The sequence below is a fragment of the Perognathus longimembris genome, chromosome 28 (genome assembly GCF_023159225.1).
Source record: "Perognathus longimembris pacificus isolate PPM17 chromosome 28, ASM2315922v1, whole genome shotgun sequence".
NCBI classification, from domain to species: domain Eukaryota; kingdom Metazoa; phylum Chordata; class Mammalia; order Rodentia; family Heteromyidae; genus Perognathus; species Perognathus longimembris.
This window is the reverse complement of record NC_063188.1, coordinates 82,869,337-82,892,051: the sequence shown is the minus strand read 5'-3', so window position 1 is coordinate 82,892,051 and position 22,715 is coordinate 82,869,337. Positions and strand designations below refer to the sequence as shown.

The following is a 22,715-nucleotide window of genomic DNA, read 5'->3' as shown; positions in this document are numbered from 1 at the left end:
TGATTCACCAGGTCACTTCTGTAGCTGTCTCTGTTTCCCAAGCAATGCCCAGTTCATCTCCTCCTCAAATGCTCATCCTCTCAGTTGTTTCATTCATTCAACACACACTTCTTGAATACCTCCTAGCACTGTTCCAGGTACTAAAGAAACTACAGATAAAAGTCTGCTTTCCTGAAAGCTTATGTTCTATGATGTATAAACACAGAAAATGACACAGTCATTCAGCAAAATCATTAAGAAAAAATCAAGTAGTAGATTAGAAGGCAAAAATTATAAGAAGATAGAGAAAACAGGAACAACTAGGAAGTGCTGGCCACTTAGGGTTGATTACCATTTTAAATAAAATGGTGAGAACTGGTGGTTCATGACAAGCGAAGTTCAAAACCAGTCTGAAAAGAAAGTCTGTAAAATTGCATTTCCAACAAACCAGCAAAATGCCCATTGAAGGCATGGCTCAAATGATAAGAGTACCAGCTGTGAGTAAGAAAGCTGAGAGAGAGAGAGAGAGCACAAAATTGCCCAAACCCTGCAACTACTTCATAGTCTGACTTCTCCCATTTGTGCCTCTTCTCCCTCCCCTTCATAGCTATTGGTTCTCAGAACCATCCTAACAAGGCCCACACCCATTCTTCTGGCTGGCAAGGGCACAGCAGAACATAACAACATCTGAAGAATCTCTATCCCAGGGCTCTAGATTGGCCCAAACATGATAAGGGACTTCTGGAACTAGGCCTAAAAGGACTCTATTTTCTAATTTCTCTATTTGAGAGTAGGAGTGTATTCTTTGGGGGTGATTCCAATCCTCTCTATGATTCTCTCTAGACTTTCTTTCATAATCACTGAAAGGAATGGGAAATATGACAGGGATGCTACAAATGCTGTCAAGTAGGTAAATGTACTAAAAAGGAGAAATGGAGAGAAGAAAGTTGATAATCAAATCTAAGGCTCATAAGGCAAAACTTATTTTTATATCCTAGATTACAATTTTTAATGTCATCAATGTTATAGTAAAGGTTTGTATGGGAATAGGAGTGAATGTGTCATCTTCAAAAATGTCTCCAACAACCTAAAACACTCCTGTAATATGCTTTGAGTTATTTAGAAATAGATGTTGCAATTAAAATCTACATTATTTTTGAATTTTAATAAATCATAGACAAGTTTAAATATTTAAATCTCTTCTATTCATTTTTAACATGCTACTGGCAGCATTTTCTTGAGTGCCATTCTTGTGTGAATGTGTGTGTGTGTGTGTGTGTGTGTGTGTGTGTGTGTGCATGCACTGGTCCTGGGTCTTAAACTCAGGGCCTGGGCCCTGTCCCTGAGCCTTTTTTGCTCAAGGCTAGTGCTGTACCACTTGAGCCACAGTTCCATTTCTTTGAGTATAATTCTTAAATTAGAGAGATGATAACATTTATTCTCACTATAACCCTTCATAAAATTTCCAATAAATAATTTATCATTTAAGATAGGTTTTCCAGCTTTCACATTATAATTTAATACGTCTAATGTAGTTTTTCACTGACAAAAGTATCAATAAAATGCATATTAAAATAGCCATGGCCACATGTGCTTGTACACATGTTTGTAATCCCAAAGTACTGAGGAGGTGAAGGTAGACAGATTACAGTCTAAGGCCAGTCCAGACAAAAGTGTGAGACCTCAAAACAAACTAAAAGCAAAAGGGCTGAGATGTGGCTCAAGTGGAAGAGAAGTTCTAGCTTGTGTGAGGTCCTGGATTTAATGTCTAGTACTCAGATATCTCAACTAACCGTTCTTTAAGAAATATATACTTTGAGGCTCTGATAGACACGCGACAGTTTGAAATTTTTCACTACTGACAGACAATGATTTTTTGTGATAATAATGTAAAGCAGGAAAGAACATCTAACAAAATGGAATTAGCAAATAGGGACCCTGAATTCGATCATAACCACTATAAACTTTTATTTTATAATAGTCAAACATCAGAAAGCACTTGGAAAATAGCCATGTAAAGGTTGGGGTGTAGCTTAGTATTCTAATGCTTTCCTAGCATGTGCAAGTTTCTGCATTTAATACTCAGCACTGAAAAAAGTATTTTAAAGGATCTGGCTTGTTTACATATACATGCTATTAAGGGTCAGCACACAGATTTCACCAGGAAACATCCTAGTAGGTAGCCATAAATTCAGGCATGCCTGGGTCTCTGCATAGAATAGATAGAATCAACATCCTGGTGTTAGTGAGGGCAACTAGTGAGACAACACCCATACCATCTCTTGCATGTGGTGAATGCATAAATATTGACTGATGCTATCATTACTGTCCCTGCCCTCTTCCTCCCACAAAGGAACCACCAGCTGTCATTTAGAGTATGGGAGTAACATCTCAGGAAACAGACTAATGTTTGGATCTGTTTTATCTCCTACACTTCCTGGGAAGGTCACTTGCATTTTCCAGATGGTTCTAGCACATGAGATAATAACATCTACTTCCAGGGCTGTGACAAGGAAGAAATGAGTTAAGATATGCAATGGGCTTAGAAGGATCTAAGTTATGATTATGGTTTTAGTATATACTATTTAACTCCTTTCTATATGCATCTTGAGTTTCCCATAACCCTCAGGAAAATCCCATCATACAGAATTATAGACTCACCAAGCAGCCCTGAGCATGCTGGAGTTTACCAACAGAAAATTCCATTGTCAAGGGCTTACCCAGCAGCCCTTGGACAAGAGAAATGCTCATTCACACATTATCTAGCCAACCTTTTTTGAAGTTCCAGGCCTGGACTCCTCTACTCCACTATCCAAGAGCAGCTCAGATAATGCAAAACTACTATACCACTTTCCTAACCCAAGGGTAGCCCCTTCCTGGAGTCATGGGTGCCAGATGACAAGTATATCATCACTCAAAGAGATCCCAAGTGCTTTTGATGTTCCGGAAATGTATAGAGTAATGAGAAGATGGAAAAGCTCTTTGTAATGAAATACAAACCTAGGACAATGAAAGGGGGATGGGAGAGGTAGGGGGAAAGATAGATAGATGAGAGAGATTTGAGAAGGAAAAATGGACTTCCAACATAAATTACTTTTCTCAAATCAATTTTTTCCCTCGGATGTCAGACTGAGGACATGGGATTTCCTTAGTCTGGAAATTTTGTAAATAAGGAGTAAATTCTTAAAAGAAATTCTCATAAAGGGTTTCTCTACTACCTAAGATTAAAAAAATAATGACAAGCCAGGTGCTGGTGGTTCACAGTTCTAATCCTAGCTGCTCAGAAGGCTGAGATCTGAGGATCATAGTTCAAAGCCAGCCTGAGCAGGAAGGACTGTGATACTCTTATCTTCAATTAACTCCCCAAAAGCAGGAAATGGTGCTGTGGCTCAAAGTGGTAAAGTACTAGCCTTAAGCAAAAAAAGCTCAAGGACAGTATCCATGCCCTGAGTTCAAGCCATAGCACTAGCAAATGAAAATTAATAATGATAAAAAGCTCTTAATATTTATAGTCATTTTATATATTGTCATATTTAACTTAGGAACTAATAGACCCACTGATAGACTTGGAATTGAAGCTTCTAAGAAGCATTAAAGTACATGCCTAGGGGTCATGATGACTTGTTTGAAACCTCAAGAGTCTAACAGTTCTATGACTCGACAGTTACATGTCTTGCTTGCTAGAAAGATCCTTAGGAGCTGGAAATTGCTATCCTTGAATTTAACTGAGCACTGCATGGACTCTCTTCTCTGTTGAATTACCCACCTAGTTCTAAAGTGTGCTTCTGCTTCCAGTCTATACAGGTACCAACTTTTCACTTCATAAATTGGGAGAGATGCAGCTTTCTTTAGCAGTAAAAACTAGATGGATGAAATCACCTAGATGACTCAGACTACCCACCCGCAGAAGTTCTAGACTAGGAACCAGAATTTTACTTTCAAATCAATCAGAGGAAACTTTCTGCACAAACAGGAAGATTTCTTTGGCTCTTATAGGAGTTTTGTTCCCATCAGTGTTAAACTTTAGTGCTGACATAGTTTTGATTTAAGGGAAATTCACATGTCCAGGCAGTAGGGGTACTGGGCAGATCCTAACCATCACAGAAATGACATGTCAGGAGAAATCTTGGAGTGAGATACAGATAATAGCAAGAGACAAGTTTGGCAAAGAAACAACATGTGAGCTTTTCATGGAAGACACTCTGGAGAGGCTCCAACAGAATTCAAACTTTGTCAACTGGATTAAGATGAAAGGGCTATCTTAGAAGCATCTGCTTTTGTGAAATAATTACTTTCAGGAAGTGTAGTCCAAGACACTCAGGAAGTACTTATGATTGGTTGAAAACCTCCATACTTTTGAAGAAGAGGTCACTCATTAACAAGAAGAATGTGGAAATAAGCATTAAGGATTATGATAGGCAAGTGTGTTAGTTTCTTACTACTGTAACAAAGTACTTAAGTAATAAACTCATAAAAAAAGAAAAGGCTTATATTTTTTTCTTACAATTTTGGAGGTTTCAGCCCAGGACTAATTGGTCTTGCCACCTTGGGCCTGTGGCAAGGTGGTATAACATGGTAGAAATATGTGATGAAGGGAACTGCCACCTCATGTCTGATAGAACAAAAGAGAGGAAAAGGAGACTAGAGTCCCACTATCTTTTTTTTTCTGGTCCTGGGGCTTGAACTCAGGGCCTGGGCACTGTCCCTGAACTTCTTTTACTTGAGGCTAGCACTCTACCACTTGGGCCACAGAGCCACTTCCAGCTTTTATTGAGTAGTTCATTGGAGATAAGAGTCTCACATACTTTTCTTCCCGGGCTGGCTTTGAACCTCAATCTTCAGATCTCATCCTCCTGAGTAGTTAGGGTTACTCATGTGAGCCACCAGCACCCGGCTCCCACTATCCTTTGCAAAGGCATGCTTTCTACAAGTAGGCTTCACCTCTTAAAGTTCCCACCACTCATAGTTTGGATAGAAAACATTCCCCCCAAAGATTCAAGTACTGAAAGTTTGACTCTCAATGCAGCAGAGTTCAGAAGTGGGGCTTAATTGGCTTACAAAGGCTCTGATTTACCAATGGATTAATTCATTGATGAATCAAACTGTGATGGCATTTCCACCTGGTGGAAATTTAGAAAGTGGGACCTTGATGTAAGAAACAGGTCGCTGAAGGATGGCACTGGAAGGGCATATCTTGTTCCCAAGCCCTTCCTTGCTGGTTCTCTGCTTCCTAGTTATTACAAAGTGAACAGCATTGCAGTCTGCCGTGATGTTGTGTCACCACAGCTTAAAAGCAATGAGGCTAGCCTTTGGAGAACACTTGAGATCCAAACATCCAAACTAGAACAGCACACATCATAATAAATATCATCCCCATTATCATCACCATCTCCATCATTATAATAAACAGTTTCTGAACATTTTCTGTATACTGAAGTCCTTTTAAGGATTTTAGACATCAAATTCATTTATCTTTCTTAATAATTCCATGAGAAAAGTGTAGTTATTCTTCATTTTAGGCTAAGAAACAGAGGCACAGAGAAGTTAAGAAACTTGCCTAGAATCACATAGCCAATAAATAGTGAGTTTGAAATTCAAATTCAGATTCTATAGGTTCTAAGCCTATGATCATATGTTCCATGTTATTACAGATGCACTTAATATTGTATATTTTGGATTGCCCATTTACAAAAAAGTGGAGAAAGGATAAATTAGAAATGGAGAATACCAGGTTGGCAGAGGGCTACTCCTTAAGAAAGATAGATCTACTCTTCCTTTTTGAGGAGGCTTTATTTGAGTTAAGACCTCAGAAAGAATATTCTAAGTGGAGTTTTGCGTCTCTATTGCTGCATAAAGAAATAACTCACAACTTATTGGCTCCAAATCCCATCTTAGTTTCTCCCACAGTTCTATGTGGGTTGAATAGGTTTAGCTGGGCAATTTTTGAGTTGCTCAGATTATGTCAGGATCTGGGGCCCTTTGAAGGATGGAGTAGGATTGACAAGCTGTACCTCTTCACCCCCAAGTCTAGCACCTAAATAGGGTGCTAGATTGTATTTACCTCGACAGGTGACCAGAATTCTTCCATACGGCCTCTCCAACCTGACAGTCTGCAGATACTCAGACTTCTTTCTAGTCTCTATAAGTCAAGACTCTAAGAGTGAGTGCTCCAAGAGAGAAGTAGACCTTGCCAATTTCTTAAGGCTTGATCCCCTAAACTGGAACAATAGTACTTCTGTCATATTCTCTAGCTCAAAGCAATGATCAGGATCCAAAAGGATCCAAAGGCAGAGATATGAAACCCACTTCTTCCTCTCTGTGAGAGCCAAGGAATATGCACCAGCCAAATTTAATCTGCCTCAAAGTGCAAACATCAGAGGGTAGTAATAAACTGAAGGCCATGGTGACTGGACAGAACTAAACCAGGAGATTGGGAAGAACAGATCATTTCAGGACTTATAAGCCATGATAAAAATTGAATTCTACTCATTCTCCAAAAGTTTTTTTTATTATTTCTTTTTTCTTACAGACTTCTATAGTCAAAAAATCTTCACTCTAACCTAGATAGATAGACAAGATGTAATCCAGACTCTGGGAGAAATGCCTGGAACCAATCAGAGAGACATATGAAGACCCCGAAAATAGCAGCAGAACAATTATTCTGACCTTAGAGCCGAGTCAGCTTCAAAACAACCTGTTGTTTTTAGATGGCCTTGCATCCTTTCTAATCCAAAGGATCAATGTCATTAGGTATCATAGTGGTGTTCTTTAATTGCCAAAATATCAGCACTATTGTTAATCCCTCTTAAATATGTTTATCTTCTCTTTCTCACCTAAGCATGGCATTATACATTAAAACAATGCGTCTTCTAATCCTACTATATTTATCCTTTGCAGTGGAAACATTAAAATGAAACTGATGCACATGTGGCCCTCTACTCTTATATTTATCTCATGTAACACAGAGTTCCATCATTCTCACCAGAAAGAGCAGTTTAAATATTTTTCTAATTCCTAGATTAAGAATGAAATGAGATGGCTTACTGTTGTGTTAGTGTGGTTTGGGCTGCTATAACAAAATACCTGAAGGTACTCTATTTTCTTTAGCAGACAATTTTGAAGGTTCAAAAACATAGGACTGGCATTTGCTCAGGTCTGGCAAAGACCTCCCTACCTATATTATGTCATGGCAGCTGGCACCATCGAAATGGGAGATATCACAGGGCAAAAGAGGAAACCAAAGAGAGTGGGGAGGGGTCAGTATTTGTGTTTTATTTATTTATTTTTGTTGTTCATGAGGCTTGAACTCAGGGCCTGGGCATGCCCTGAGCTCTTTTCACTCAAGGTTAGTACTTTACCACTTTAAGCCACAGTACCACTTCCAGTTTTCTGGTGCTTAATTGGAGAGCCTCATGGACTTTCCTGCCTAGGCAGATTTTGAACATTTATCTTCAGATCTCAACCTCTTGAGTAGCTAGGATTACAGGCATGAGCCACTGGCTATTGGCAGTATTGCTGTTTTAAAACAAACCAATCCTCAAAGTAAACTAACCAAATTCTTATGAGAACTACCTTAATCTCTTCAAAGAGTGGCACCTCCAATGACCTAATAGCCTTTCACTAAACTATACCTCTCAAAGATCCCACCAATTCTTAATATTATGAAATTGGCAGCCAAGCTCCAAATGGAACCCTTAGCGGATAAACCACATCCAAAACTTAGCAAAGAACAATGTCTCCTACTAGTCCTTGGGCTGATGATGCCATGAGGAAATCAGAGAGGTCCTAGGAAGTCAAACAGGAATTTTTTTAAAATCGATGATTGAGCACGAGGCAGAAAAAGTCAGGATTAGGAAGCAAGACCTTGAACAGAAAGGAAAGAGTCAGGGACTTCACCTACAGTTGTGCCCTCAGCACCCTCACCTATTTGCATCCCTGGAGTCTGCTTACTCTATGTATGTCAGCAACTCAGCTGAGTGCAAAGTCCCTGGGCTATGGAATAAAATGGATCAGGGTGACAGTGGCCACTCTCTCCTTTACGAACTAAGTGATGTGGAGCAAGTCATTATCAGTGCTTTATGCTTCCATGTCTTCGTTTGCAAAGGAGAAATAATATTAACCATCAAGCCTTTTCAATGTTAGTATGTTAACGCATATCAAATGCTTAGAATTGTACTTTGAACACCTTCAAAATTTAAAGATGTCAGTTATTGCAATGGTCAAAGTCCAATGTATGTTTGCCTATAAGTATATGTCATTGGCAATTATTAATTGTGGCTTTTTCCAGTTTGCACATGACTTGCACCTGTTTATAGCAACTGCCATTAACATCTGTGCTAACTTAAAATGGCAAAAAGGGGATGGTAAATGTCAGCCATAGAGGGTTCCATGTTACTCTGCGGCCCCTTTGCTTAGAATTTGGCATAGAACATGTGTATAGAAAGAGGAAATGAGTATATAAAATCCTCCCAGTGAAGAAAGCCTGGCTCCTCTATGCCTCCTCACTTGCTGGGCACTTCTGGGCACTTCTTTAGGCTGTGTTTAATGCAATCACAATGGATAGCCCTTTGGCTTACTTGGTTAAATTTCTTTTGAGCTGGTCATAGTCCCAACATACTCAGTTTCTCAGGTATAAAAATTACAGACACAGGGGCTGGGGATTTTGCTCGGCGGAAGAGCGCCCGCCTGGCAAGTGCAAGGCCCCGAGTTTGGTCCTCAGCTCTGGAAAAGAAAACAACTATAAAAAGAACTTTAAAATTACAGAGACACAAAATCAATCACTTAGTGCAAATAGGAGAGTTTTCTTGAAGTGATACAAAGCTGGTCTTCTCTTAGGAAGCAACAGACATAGAAGAAATTTCACTCTCTGTTTGCTTCTAAGTTCTTTGTGTTGTCAAACATTTTCAGTTGCAGAAAAGAATTCGTGATGTGATATAATATACAGTCTATGTTGTGAAGTCCAGGCATATGCTTTGTACAGATGTTTTAAAATTGGAAGATGGATTAAGAACACTTGCACAACCATATGAAATACACTAACTATTTAGGCATGTCCAATGAGCCACATATACTATTGAGACGTGCTAGCAACTACATACCTGTAAATAACATTTCCACCTAAAGGTTGTCACAGAAAAGGATGTAATTATCTCATTAATAATGTTTTGTATTGATCCAAAGTTGAGATGGTATTTTTTAATATACTGGATTCAATAAAATGTATTATGCAAAATGAACTTTACCTCTTATTTTTCACCTTTTAATATATCTTCTGGGAAATTTGCAATGATTTATGTGAACACTGAGTATTTCTCATAGACAGTACTGTCTTAAACCATTTGAGTTTTCCCAGATTTCTTGCATATGGCAAAGAAGAAAAAATAATGTATTTTAATTCTCTAAACTTAGCTCTATAGGAGTATTGCTATTAGGAGCACTAAGGACAGGATATCAACTGACCTAGTCATAACCACTGTCTTATTTGCAAGAGTCTAAAGAAATCCAAGTGGAGTGGAAGGAAATTCAGAAAGTAACCCAACTAGAAGAAGGCATGTTATTTTTCTTTTCTATAATCTCTTTGGCCAGTTTGCCTGAGTATGTGAGTTTGGCTACATCCAAATGTTAATCTCCTAGTCTACTCATAATATTGGACGCAAACAAAGAAGAGAAAATTGGATTTTGAGAGGAGAACTCCCTGTTCAGTGTGCAAAGAACTTGCAAAAATATTTTCAGGATGAGTTTATAGCCCTGGTTCTTTTTTGAAATGAATTTGAAAAGCTTTATCCCATCTAGTGTCTCTTTTATAATTTATATTTTTCTTACCTTAAGTAGTTGTAAAATAAAGTTTCAACTCAACATTTCATTGTATAAGTTTATAGTATGTCTTCATTGAATTCTTTGATAGAATCCCTGGAGCCTATTAGAAAAGTGTGTTTTCAAAAAGAAAATGAAATAGAGTATCTTTTCTATGAACATGTCCTTAGGCTTTTCAGCCTCCCTCTGTTAATATTTTCTTTCTTTGAAACTTCAAAGTACTAAGTGGATTTTAGTGAGAAGGTTCCTTTTTTACAGATAGAGAAATCAAGACACACAACCAAAAATAACATAGCCAGATCAGTAAAAGGTTAATGATAGGGATAATGAGATGGTGATAATGATGATACATATATATATATATATATATATGTATACATAACAGAGCAAGACAGACACAAAGACTAACACAGACACAGAGACATTGGGAAATTCTGCAGCCCAATAATGCCAGGATAAGAGCCCTTGAAGTTCTATATTAGAGCAGCTGCTTTGGGATCTAGACTGCCTAAACTCAAAGGATCTAAGCTCAGTCACTAAGCCTGGCTGGAAGTAGTTTGGTTGTTGTTAATGGATCTGTAACCTAGGAGACTGCTGCCTAGACAGGTGAGAAACATAAAGCTTTGTTGGAAACAAAACGCCTGACCTCTTCTCACTGATCACGAGCTCTCCAAAGTCTGTGTCATTAAATTTATAAAAATAAACTTGAGAGAAGGCTTTTATAAAAAGTTCTAACAAAACAAAAAAGCACAAAGAAGAAAGCAATAAATTACCTTACATTACTGTATGTAGGTTAGGAAAAAGAAGCCAAACCATTCAGTGTAAGACATTTCAGACCCTTGTATAAAATAACTTCAAGATAGAAAAGGTGGGTGGATGGTTGCTATGGTTGGAAAAAATAAACAAATAGATGATTAATAGTGGGAGGAACAAAACAAAAAAGGAAGACAGCAAGAAGAGAGGAAAGAACAAGAAACAGAAATGGCACCTGTAAAGTTCATATGAAGTGAATAGCTGTCCCTGGATGAAATACAAGAGATTATGTAACCTGTTCTTGGAGGCTTCTTTCATCATGAAAAAAGCAAGTGCAACTGGGTGGCTCACGGTTGTAATCCTAGCTACTCTGGAAGCTAAGATCTGAGGATCATAGTTCAAACCCAGCCCAGGCAGGAAAGTCTATGAAGTCTATGGCACTGTGGCTCAAGTGGAAGAGTGCCAGCCTTGAGCAGAAGAGCTCAGGGACAGCCCTCAGGCCCAGAGTTCAAGCCCCATGACCAACAGAAAGAAAAAAAAGTGAATGCACTCTGGACTTTGGTCTAGGCTTCCCTAGACTAATAGGATTTAGGACACAGAAGTGGAAGAGGAGATATGAGGGGTCATGAGACCAGACATTTCTGGCCTATTGAAGTCTGGGAGCTGCCAAGCTCTTAAACAGCAGAATGATTTCCATTTGCTAAATTCGAGTACCATTTGACTTCTTATTTCTTAATATTTCTACTCTTTACATTTTAGGGGCCAGTTCTTAAGACTGGAACTTGGGGCCTTGCACTCTTGCTTAGCTTCTTTCCATGCAAATTTGGTGTTCTACCACTTGAGCCACACCTCTACTTCCAGCTTTTTGCTCATTAGTTGGATATAAGGTAGTGGCTGGCTTTGAACCCAAATCCTCAGAGCTCAGATCCTCAGATCTCTGAGTAGCTAGAGATGCTACTCAGAGATGCAGAATTTTTGAGTAGATATAATTATAGGCAAGAGCCATGGGTGTTCAGCTAGTATTTCTACTCTCCATTCTATTTTTATTCTCCTATATTGAGGCTGTTTAGACAAGGAGATTCACCAAAATGGTGCTTTGTAAACTATACCAGCAGAAATTGTCATGCCTATATGTAAAACAACTTTAATGGCTCCCTAATAATAATTCTAAAGTACTCATAGCTGTATCATGAAGAAAACACCTACATTATATAAATTAGGGATGGGTGAGAATATTGAAAGAGGTGACATTGAAATAAATATCAATGATCCTTAGCATAATACTATTAAGGCTGAACATATCAAGATATATTGTATTCATAAACTGCTTCATTAAACAGTAGTTCTACTGTACAACTATTTAGGAATAATAATAAGGAGAAAAACTTACCTTCCATTAAGGATCACATAAAATATTTAAAACAGATCTGATTTGAAGAAAGGATCTGACAATATGGCAAGCACCATACGTGATAGTCTTAAAATAGAGATTTAAAAATGCACACAGGCTCATGAAACAAAGCAAATCAACTATCTAGTTTATACAAACTACAGTTTTCACTTGGGGGTAGTGAAATGGCTTGTCATGTCAAGAATTCCAGAAATAGATACAGCAATCAGGGATGCTTTGTCTAGGTTACAAATAACAAAAGTTGCCAGGCACTGGTATCTCACACCTATAACCTCGCTACTCAGGAGGCTGAGATTTAAGGATTGGAATTCAAATCCAGAAAGGGCAGGAAAGTCCTTGAGACTCTTCTTTTTTTTTTTTTAATTTTCAAACTGATGTACAGAGAGGTTACAGTTTCATACTTTAGGCATTGGATACATTTCTTTTACTGTTTGTTACCTCCTCCCTCATTGCCCCCCCTCCCCCACGCCTTCTTGAGACTCTTATCTCCAATTAACTGCCAGGAGCTTAGAAGTGGCACTGTAGCTCAGTGGTAAAAGAACTCAGGAACAGCACCCTGGGTTCAAGCCCCATGGCCAACAATTTTTTTTTAAAGTGACCTATGGCCAAAGACATGGAAGTTGTGGAGGTAGAAAGCAAGACTTTAGTTTGAGGTGGGCTTCTTGGCAGTGAAGTATTTATCAATTTTTTATTATTGTGTAGTTTTCACTAGCTAGAACCACAGGTGGTCAAATCAGCATCTTTGACAAGATAGCAAAAACATTTGCTTCATGGAGTCATTGTGTTTCATTTCTCTCAGTAGTGAGAATTAATAAGAGTATGTTGCTAGATGGAACAAACATGTACACATCTGCAATCTGCATAAGAACGTTTGTGAATGCACCAATATTTCCCATTCCTCCAGCAGAGGTCAGACAAGAGCAATCCTGGATTATGAAAATCTAGGAACCAGGAGAATATTTTAGAATGATTTTCTTAAGGTAGGATATTTGAGGGTTTTACAAAGTATTTTCTTTTCCCTATATTTTCACATTGTTTCTTACAATCATGCTTTACTTTTGTAATAATTAAAAAGCAATAATATTTATTTTAAAATTTATAAAGAACACCGTTACATATTTGCATATTTACCCTTTATTAAGTTAGTGCTACTGCTTAATTAGTTATATTTTCATAGTTGCACATTGATCACCGGAAATAGTTAAAGAAAATCACCACTGTGAAATATCATTTAAGTTCAACATAGTTTCCACAATTGATAAGCTGACGTCTCTCTCAAACACAGGCTTCCTGGCAACAGTAAGACCACAAGGATAAGCCAAGCCTCTTAGACATGGCTCTCAACTTGACAAGAATCAATGCACATGCCCTACCAAAAGAGAAGCAGATATAAACTTAGTCATCTCTAGAGAAATCTAAGAGCAGAGTACTTTAAGAAGTTAATTTTCTGTAAGTCAAATGGACACAAAAAGGAAGTCATTAACACTCAGTTAAGGGGTTGGGAATATGGCCTAGTGGTAAAGTGCTCATCTCATACACTTAAAGCCCTGGGTTTGATTCCTCAGCACCACATATATATAAAAAAAAGCCAGAAGTGGCGCTGTGGCTCAAGTGGTAGAGTGCTAGCCTTGAGCAAAAAGAATCCAGGGACAGTGCTCAGGCCCTGAGTTCAAGCCCAGGACTGGCAAAAAACAAAACAAAACAAAAACTCAGTCAACATGACTTACATTTAAAACAGCAAGGAACCCAACAAAGTCTATTTATCAAGAACTACTGGCTGTTTGTCAACAAATAACACTACCATCCTTTTTATATTCTCATCTGTAATTCATCTATCATTTTTTATGCCAGTCCTGGGCCTTGAACTCAGGACCTCAGTGCTTTTCCTTAATTTTTTTCTCAAGACTAGTGCTTTGCCATTTGAACCACAGTTTCACTTCTGGTTTTGGGAGGTTAACTGGAGACAAGAGTCTCACAGACTTTCCTGCCCAGGTTGGCTTTGAATTCTAGTGCTCAGATCTCAGCCTCCTGAGTAGCTAAGTTTACAGGCATGAGCCACTGGCATCTGGCTAATTAATGTATCTTTCAGAAGCAAAAAAGGCTTAGAAAGCAAAATCTGAAGGACAATCAAAGCATATGTATATTACTGGAGGAAATCTTTTTCTGTCATGACAAATTAAGTAATTGCTTACTTCTTATTTTTTGCCAGTCTTGGGGCTTGAACTCAGGGCCTGAGCACTGTCCCTGGCTTCTTTTTTTTTCTCAAGGCTAGCACTCTGCCACTTGAGCCACAGTGCCACTTCTGGCTTTTTCTATATATGTGGTGCTGAGGAATCAAGACCAGGGCTTCATGTATAAGAGGCAAGCATGAGGCTATATTCCCCACCTCATTGCTTACGTATTTTTTTATTAAATGATTTATAAAGTGTAATTTGTTATTTGTCCTTTGTGATAGTATTGCTCACAAATAGAAATATGTTAAAATTATTTATCTTAACCAAGAGACTATTGTGAGTTTTTTCTTTTTTGATGTTCTGGTTTGTTGTTTGGTGGTAGTGGGGCCTGTACCCAGGACTTCACCTATGCAAAACACTCACTCTATTCTCTAAGGAATAATTTCTACCTGTGAGGAGTACGACTCAGTACTTCTTACTCTCATCTAAATGGGTAAATGAAAAACAGAAGAAAGATAAAAACACAAAACTTCTGTCAGCACTGGGCATGGTAGTATACATGTGTAATCTCAGTACACAGGAGTCTGTAGCAGGAAAATCACAAGTTTTAAGGCTAGCCTGAGCTACAAAGTGAACTCTAGGCCAGCCTAGCTTACAGAGCGAGACTTTGTCTCAAAAAGAAAACCCTGCTAGTTCTTCTGTGGGTTTCCAAGGTGGGACGGAGAATGGGTCACTCTTTGCTAGTCAGAGAACATCAGTGACTTTTTGGACCAAATTGAGGATCCAGGAAAAACAGAGGAATAGGGAGAAGTAAGAGAGGTGAAGAGCCTCTGACAGCCAGCAACATGCTGGGAGACTGGACTACAAAGACAATGTGATCAGTGAGCACTCCTCAGAGTGCTTTGGTCTATGAGGTCAGTAGGATGTCTGATACTTAATTCTGAACTGAGAGTATTTCTCAGTTCGAAAGTCATCTATTCTTCAAAATTCACTCATGTCTACTACACACAATGCTGGGTTGTTTGAGGAAAATCAAAATGAAATAGTGAGTTTGAGCTCAAGTTGGTACAGAGAAAAAGGAAGAAATAAGTCATAGGCCTCGAGATATGAATGAGCTTAGGATCATGGAGACAACATGTGATCATGAATGAGAGATCTGTACATTCGTAGAAACCATGGCAAGATTAATGGAATGTTCCTTGAAAATAGATGGGCTTTAGAATCCCAACCACATTTATGTCAATATCCAACAATGAATAAGTAACACTGAGTTACATATGGGACACGATGATAAATTTTTAAAAGATTCTATGAATTGCATGACAAATAATCTTTAAATATAAAGTATAGGGCAACATTTGTTAACCTGTACAGATTTTTAATATAACATTAAAATGTCACAAATATTTAAGTAGAGATATTTGATAAATAAATCACAAATATTTTTCTCTACTGAATTTGTTAAATATTTTACCAAATGGATAGTATTATTTTATCACTAACCCTTCAAACTAGGTTTAGTAGTGCCACCTGGCTGGATTTTGTGGCTCACATGGTAGAGTACTTGCCTAGCAAGCATAAGACCCTGAGTTCAAATCCCAATGCCTCAAAAGTAGGGCAACAAACATATCAGAAACATCACCTAATTCCCCTTTGATGATAATGGATAAATTCTCAGAGTGGCTGAGATTCTGCAAAGCCTGGCCTAGATTTACCTTTATGTGATGAATCAGGCGTTCAACTTCATTTACTTTGTATGTCTCCAATCCTAGATCCTTGGCCAGTCGTAAGATACGATTCTGAGTTGGCCCAACATAAGATCCTCCAAGGTCCACATATTTAACTTTTTGGTTCTGTTTCCGCAGAGGAAAAAAATTAGAACAAATGTTTGTGAAAACACCTTACACAAGCAGATGGATATTGCAGAAGTTATTGGTACATCTGAGGTGCAACTAAAGTCTCCTTACTTAGTATGAAGGCTCACTTAGCAAAAAATAAGAAAGGAAAACTCAGACATTTGAAAAATAGCACCAGAGACTATTTGGTCATAAAACTTTTGAACTTTGGAAATGACTTCTCTGTTTACTAATATTTAATACGATTTTGAATCCACATGAGTTCTAAAGATGAAAGGGCAACCTTTCAATTAGAAATGAATAAAAAGGCTCCATATCTCTGATCATGTCCAGGCAGAACCAGGTTAACTAGTAGTCAATACTTGCTTATTGTCTAGAATCACACTTATCTCCTGAAAAAAAAATAGCACAATTTTGTATGGATAAAGAAAATGTAGTACATATACCTAATGAAATACTATGCATCTTTTAAAAAGAAGGAAAGTGTCATTCGGGACAACATGGATGAACCTGGAAGCTTGTAACCGTAAGCAAAGTAAATCAGGCACATAAGGACAAATGCCACATCATCTCACTTACCTGTGGAATCTAAAACAAGAGTTGAGCTCATAAAAGTAGAGTAGAATGATGAAGGGAGTAGGCACTGACCAAATGGACAGTTATTGGTCAAGGTACATGAAGTTTCAGATAGGACCAATAACTTTTGAGATTTATTGTACATCAGGTTAACCTGGTCAGTAATAATGTGCCATAAATTTCAAAAGAACTAAGTAAATTTTGGGTAGACTGCCTCAAAACCTGTTAAATGAGGTGATAGATAAGCTTGATTTAATCATCCCATCTTGTATCTAAAACACATTGTATTCCACAAATATATTGTGACTGATTTAAAATAATATAAATTATAAATAAATAAACAAAACAAAAACACATACCCCCCCACACACAAAAAGATTAAATTATCTGGCTGAAATGATTGTGTTGTGCTAGAGAAGCCTCAAAATTAGAGGTAGAAAGTATAAAGACTTGTGTTGTGTACCATGTTCATGCACACAAACATCATCCACATTTCCCTCTCTCTTGGTCCTAACTCTACAGTGCCAAATATTATGAAGTGAGAAGATCACAAAAAAGGAGAGAACAAAGAAGAGAAAGGTCTGTGTAAGGCTGTGACCTCCATCACTAGCACCAAAAAATTAACAAATAACAGAGATAGAGAATTTTTTTCTGTTTATTTTCTATTATCTTGAAGTAGTTGTACAATGGAGTTTTCATTCAATATATCAGCTTATGAGTATAATGCAACTTGCTCAATATCACCCCTTCTTTTGTTCTCCCCCATCTCTCCCAAACCCTCCCATCTTCTAAAGTTACCTGGGTCTATTTTCACATAAATACATTGACTATTATAACTGTATTCATCCACACTTCTCTCCATTTGTCTGCCCCCTTCCCCTTGACCTCCCCCACACCTCCCTGACAACATATATCCCAGTTTCCTGGTACTCATTCTGTTACAGTTGTGAGTTGCTCAAGATTTTTAATTTTTAGATTAAAGATTTAATTTTAGATTAATAGAAGACTTTCATTTAATTTTTTCAGTGTATTTTCAGCCAATCAGAAATAATTTCATGGAATTGAAGACTTTGGGGGAAAAGAAAATGTTAAAAATAGAAGTCAGCTTCAGTCCCACTTTCCCCTCCCCATCCTTAGTGTCTTACCCGAACAGTGTAAGTTCTGCCTCCCACTCTGTCACGGGCTTCCAGAACCACCACGTTCAAGCCAGAGTCATGCAAAAGTTTGGCTGCTGCCATTCCTATGGGGAAGAGCATTAAGACATTAGGATCAAGCCTGGTGCCTTTGCCTTACTCTCTAATCCTAGCTACTCTGGAGGCTGAGACCTGAGGATAAGGGTCAAGTCCAGCTCAGGTAAAAAGTCTGTGAACTTCATCTCCAATTAGTCACCCAAAGGCTGGAAGTAGACCTGTGGCTGAAGTGGTAGAACACTAGCCTTCAGCAATAAAGCTCAGGCGCAGCTTCCAGGCCCTAAGTTCAAGCCCCAGGACCAGCACGGAAGAAAAAGGAAGGAAGGAAGGGAGGGAGGGAGGGAGGGAGGGAGGGAGGGAGGGAGGGAGAGAGGGAGGGAGGGAGGGAGGGAGAAAAGAAAAGGCATCAAAATCAAACGTGTTTCAGGGATCACACACAAGCTCCCCACAATGACAACCAGTGGGAAACATTCTCATTGGCTCACACATGGCCTACTGGGCCATTCAACTGACAGACAGCTAGATAGGGTTTCTCAGGAGAGGCCCACAGTCCAACCAACAGATATTTCCAGGAAGGAAACAAAAGGGATTTCATTTTTTGCAAATGCTTCAGATTCTAAAAACATTGTCAGTCACTAAATGTCTACCTTGACAACTAAATTACAGGTCTAACAACATAAATGAAAGCCTACCCCCAATCCATATATCTATATGCTGCAGCAGGTATACGTGGGTACATGTCTCTGGCCTGACACTGACTTCATTCTCTTGGTTATTCTGTAAAGCCAGTAAACTTGGGGAGTGGGCCTTTGGGCATATATGAGGATCTAGCATTTACTTTTAAGATTGGACATTTGGAAGCTGACATACAAGTTCAAACTAAGGACATCAAAATTGGCTCTTTATGCTGGGAACTGGTAGTGTACACTTGTAAATCATGGCTAATGAGGAGGCTGAGATCCAGAAGATTGAGGTTTGAAGCCAGCAATCAAGAAACTCCATGACACTCTATGTCCAAAATAATCAACAAAAAGTTGAGTGAGAGGCGTGGCTCAAATGGTACTGCACCAAGGCAAACATTAGTGAACCAAGAGAGTTCAAGGTCCTGAGTTCAAGTTGTTATGAAAAATAGTTCCCATGCTGTCTTTCAAAAGTATAAAGATATATGCATATGCTTCTATAACAATAACTAATATTCCTAGCTTCCTTACTGCATTTAAGCAACTAGTAGAATTTGGCTACATAAATTTAGGCTGAGGGTTGCACCTCAGAGATAGAGCTCTTGGCTAGTATTGGTGATGCCTTAGGCTCCTTCCCCAGAACAACAAATCATACAGTAATCCCTCATCCATAGCAGGAGTTTTGTTCCAGAGATTCCACCCCCTGGGAGGGCCATAGGTGAACGTCTACGAAGTAGCAGCTTTAGACGGTCGTCCCTCACTATATCAGGGTTATCAGGGTTCACTTATGACTATTTCCTGAATTTTCACTTATGGCAGGGTCTCTGGAATGTAACTCCCGCCATAGGTGAGGGATCACTATTCACATTTGTTTTATCTTTCATTTCTTTATTGTTAAAGTAATATACAGAAGAGTTACAGTTACATATATAAGGCAGTAAGGACATTTCTTATCCAACTTGTTACCTCCTCCCTCGTTTCCCTCCTCCCCCTCCCCATTTCCCTCTCCCCACATGAGTTGTACAGTTGTTTTACACCATATAGTTTTGTAAGTATCGCTACTGCATTGGTTTGTCTTTTTATCCATTGTCTCGCGATTTTGGTATACCCTTTTCCTTCCCTAGTTCCAATACACGTGTTTGTTTGTTTGTTTCTTTACCCACAATATAGTGACCATGATATAGTGAAGCCGCAATAAGTGAACTGTAATATAGCGAGGGATAACTACGATTTAAAAAAAATTATAGTATATTAATTCAATAAACTCCTCCAATGAGATAGGTACGACTGAGAGTCTCAATTTATGGCTGATGAAACTAAAGGATAGCTAAATATCCAAGGTCACATGTGGAGGAGGTGGCAAAGTCATCTCAACACTAGCTTTTGTGTTTACAACATGACCCTTGACCCTTTCTTGGGGCCATTCTTGACACTGATTACCTCTCCCAATGCTTGCTACAGAGAGAATTTACATTTCCAACAATATTTTCTCCTTATTGGTGATTGGAAAGAACACTTAAATCTTTTGAGTTGGTAAGACTGTAGAACACAAAATATAAGCCAGGTCTTCAGTCACCATCTGGCGGTGATCTGCAAAGAAACCCATTGTTTCAGAGGCTGATTTGACATTTCATTATTTGAATTAATGTGTCTTCTCATCTCTATCCCCAGGGAGCAGGGCCAAAGTTTCCAGTTGGTGGCCAAATTAATGATCCCAAAGGCCATACCCTCACACAAGAATTGCACAATTCAGATTTCAGAATACAAGGCATGGATTTTTAAACCTTCTGTTTCCTAATTAGACCTTCATAGGGGTGCGGGGTGGGGATCTTCTGTTTAAATGCAGGATTGCAGACAATCCAATGACATTTTTCTTATCTAACATCAGTTCAACAAATGAAATAACATGCAGCCATGGTAACAGCTGTTATCAGTAGGTTGAGATAAACCCCTAGGGCACAGGGGAGGTTTAAACAAAAGGATGCAGAAGGAAACAGAACATCATTCATTGACACTAGCATATTAAATTCCACAAAAGCTACTGTCATTTAGTGAATGCAGTTACCCATTAGTATCTGATGGGAAAGCTAAATAGTTATTAGAACAAACCAGGTGCTTATCAAACCATGGAACAGAATTCTCTCTGCTTGTGTGCCTTAAAAACACTATAAAGAGAAAATTGTAAAAATGTCATTAAATGGTTCAACACTAAAGAATCTTGTTGGGAATGCGTTGCAATTTATCTCATTAGTGTTCTCTTGAGGAGGGAAGGGGTAGTAAAATGCTTGTTGAGCATCAGTGAACAAAAATTGATTTGAAAAATAATTGGTTCTAATATCAGTGGCTTAGGAGCGTAACTGCCTTTTTGGAAGAAAGTTGGGTTACCTAAGAAATTGGAGTGTGGTCAGGAGGTGATTAAGATAAACAGGAAGCTGGCTGTCAAGAAAATCTCTCAGGGGTGGGGATCAAGGATTTGACTGCTCAAAGAATAAGCAACCCAGCCGGGTACTGGTGGCTCATGCCTGTAATCCTAGCTACTCAGGAGGCTGATCTGAGGATCATGTTTTGAAGTAACCCTGGGCAGGAAAGTCCATGATGCTCTTTTATCTAATTAACCATCTAAAACCTGGAAGTAGAGCTGTGACTCAAAGTGGTACAGTGCTAGCCTTGAGTAAAAAAGCTCAGGGACAATGCCCAGGCTCGGAGTTCAAGCCCCATGACCAACAAAATAAAAAACAAACAAAAAAAGATAACCAACAAAATAAAAAACAAAAAAGCATAAACAACTCTCCAGAGCCTCCCAGCTTACAAAAGGGTTGTTTGGGTCTTTTAACACATTTGCCCTAGAAAGAAAAGAGTGAAAGATGATGTTACAGTCTCTAAGGAGACTGGGCATTTTTAAGTGCAGAAAATAATGCTGCAAAAAAATCCATAAAGTAGCACAAACATTTGCCCTAAAAACACAAGGCAAAGTAATTGGCATTTTTAAATATGCAGTGCTAGAATAATACAACAGCAGCTTTTTAATGGAAATATTCATGGTAACAACAGCCTTCACCACAAAAGCACTGGGTATGTGTGAAATGTTTTACATACAAAGCTTGCTTGATCCTCATCACAAGACATAAAAATCTAGGTTTTATCCCCATTTATAAAAAAAAAAAAAGAAAGAAAAGAAAAACTGAAGGTAATTTAGAGACAATCAGGGGCCTTGGAAAAATAGCAAAGTGACAGAGGGACCCCAAACCTGAGCTTTGGTTGCCACCTTTGGACTATAAAGAAACTAAAGGGGCTGGGGATATAGCCTAGTGGCAAGAGTGCCTGCCTCGGATACAAGAGGCCCTAGGTTCGATTCCCCAGCACCACATATACAGAAAACGGCCAGAAACGGCGCTGTGGCTTAAGTGGCGGAGTGCTGGCCTTGAGCGGGAAGAAGCCAGGGACAGTGCTCAGGCCCTGAGTCCAAGTTCTATACGTAGATCCTTGCAAAATGTCTTAAAATAGTCTGCTCTATGTCTAATTATAAAAAATTTAAATATCAAGGTTTTTTCTTAGGTAAGTATTTGATTTTTACAATTTAAGAGCAAACTATAGTCACTGTATTTCTCAAAAGCTAATGAAACATAACCTAAAGCTTGTGGCTCAAGCCTAAATTCCCAGCTACTCAAGAAGCTGAGACATGAGGATCTGTGTTCAAAGCCAGCTTGGCAGGAAAGTCCATGAGACTCTTATCTCCATTAATCACTAAAATACCAGAGGCAGATCTGTGGCTCAAGTAGTAGAGTGTCAGCCTTATGCAAAGAAGCTAAGGGATAGCACCCAGGTCCTGAGTTCAAGTCACAGGACCTGAGTTAAAGCCTTAGTACTGGTATAAAAATGCTAATGAAACTTGAATTTAATTTCCAAGATCATCTAATATTTCACAAACAAATAATCATTTCAATTTTCAGAAGCAGTCCCTATTTGTCCCTGACTCATAGCACAATACACACAAAAGCAGTAAATGAATATCTCATGCTATTAAATTATGCAAATATAAGGGGGTGAAAGAAGGAAGATCGTGGGTTTCAGGCCATCCAGGAGGTCCTGTTTCAAAAGACAAAAACAAACAGCAAAATATTCTCTCTCTTCCTGAGAAGTTTATTTGGAAAAAGTTTCATTGAAGTGATAATCATATAATTTAGGACTAAATCTCCAAATTATTTTAAAGATCTTGAAATCAATGGCATTATTCTGCTTCCACATATGCGATGGTCAGAATTAGATACTATAAGGGAGACTTG

General features: G+C 38.5%; 1 protein-coding gene across 1 annotated transcript in view; it reads right to left on the bottom strand.

The window, feature by feature from the left end:
• The window catches only part of Maob (monoamine oxidase B), an 86,015-nt gene that overhangs the window by 37,101 nt on the left and 26,199 nt on the right, over positions 1-22,715 (bottom strand). Inside the window, exons 2-3 of the mRNA XM_048336515.1 lie at positions 17,708-17,802; positions 15,846-15,983 (exon numbers count right to left, since the gene is read on the bottom strand). Coding sequence (XP_048192472.1) covers positions 15,846-15,983; positions 17,708-17,802 — 233 coding nt within the window. The remainder of the gene's footprint in view (positions 1-15,845; positions 15,984-17,707; positions 17,803-22,715) is intronic.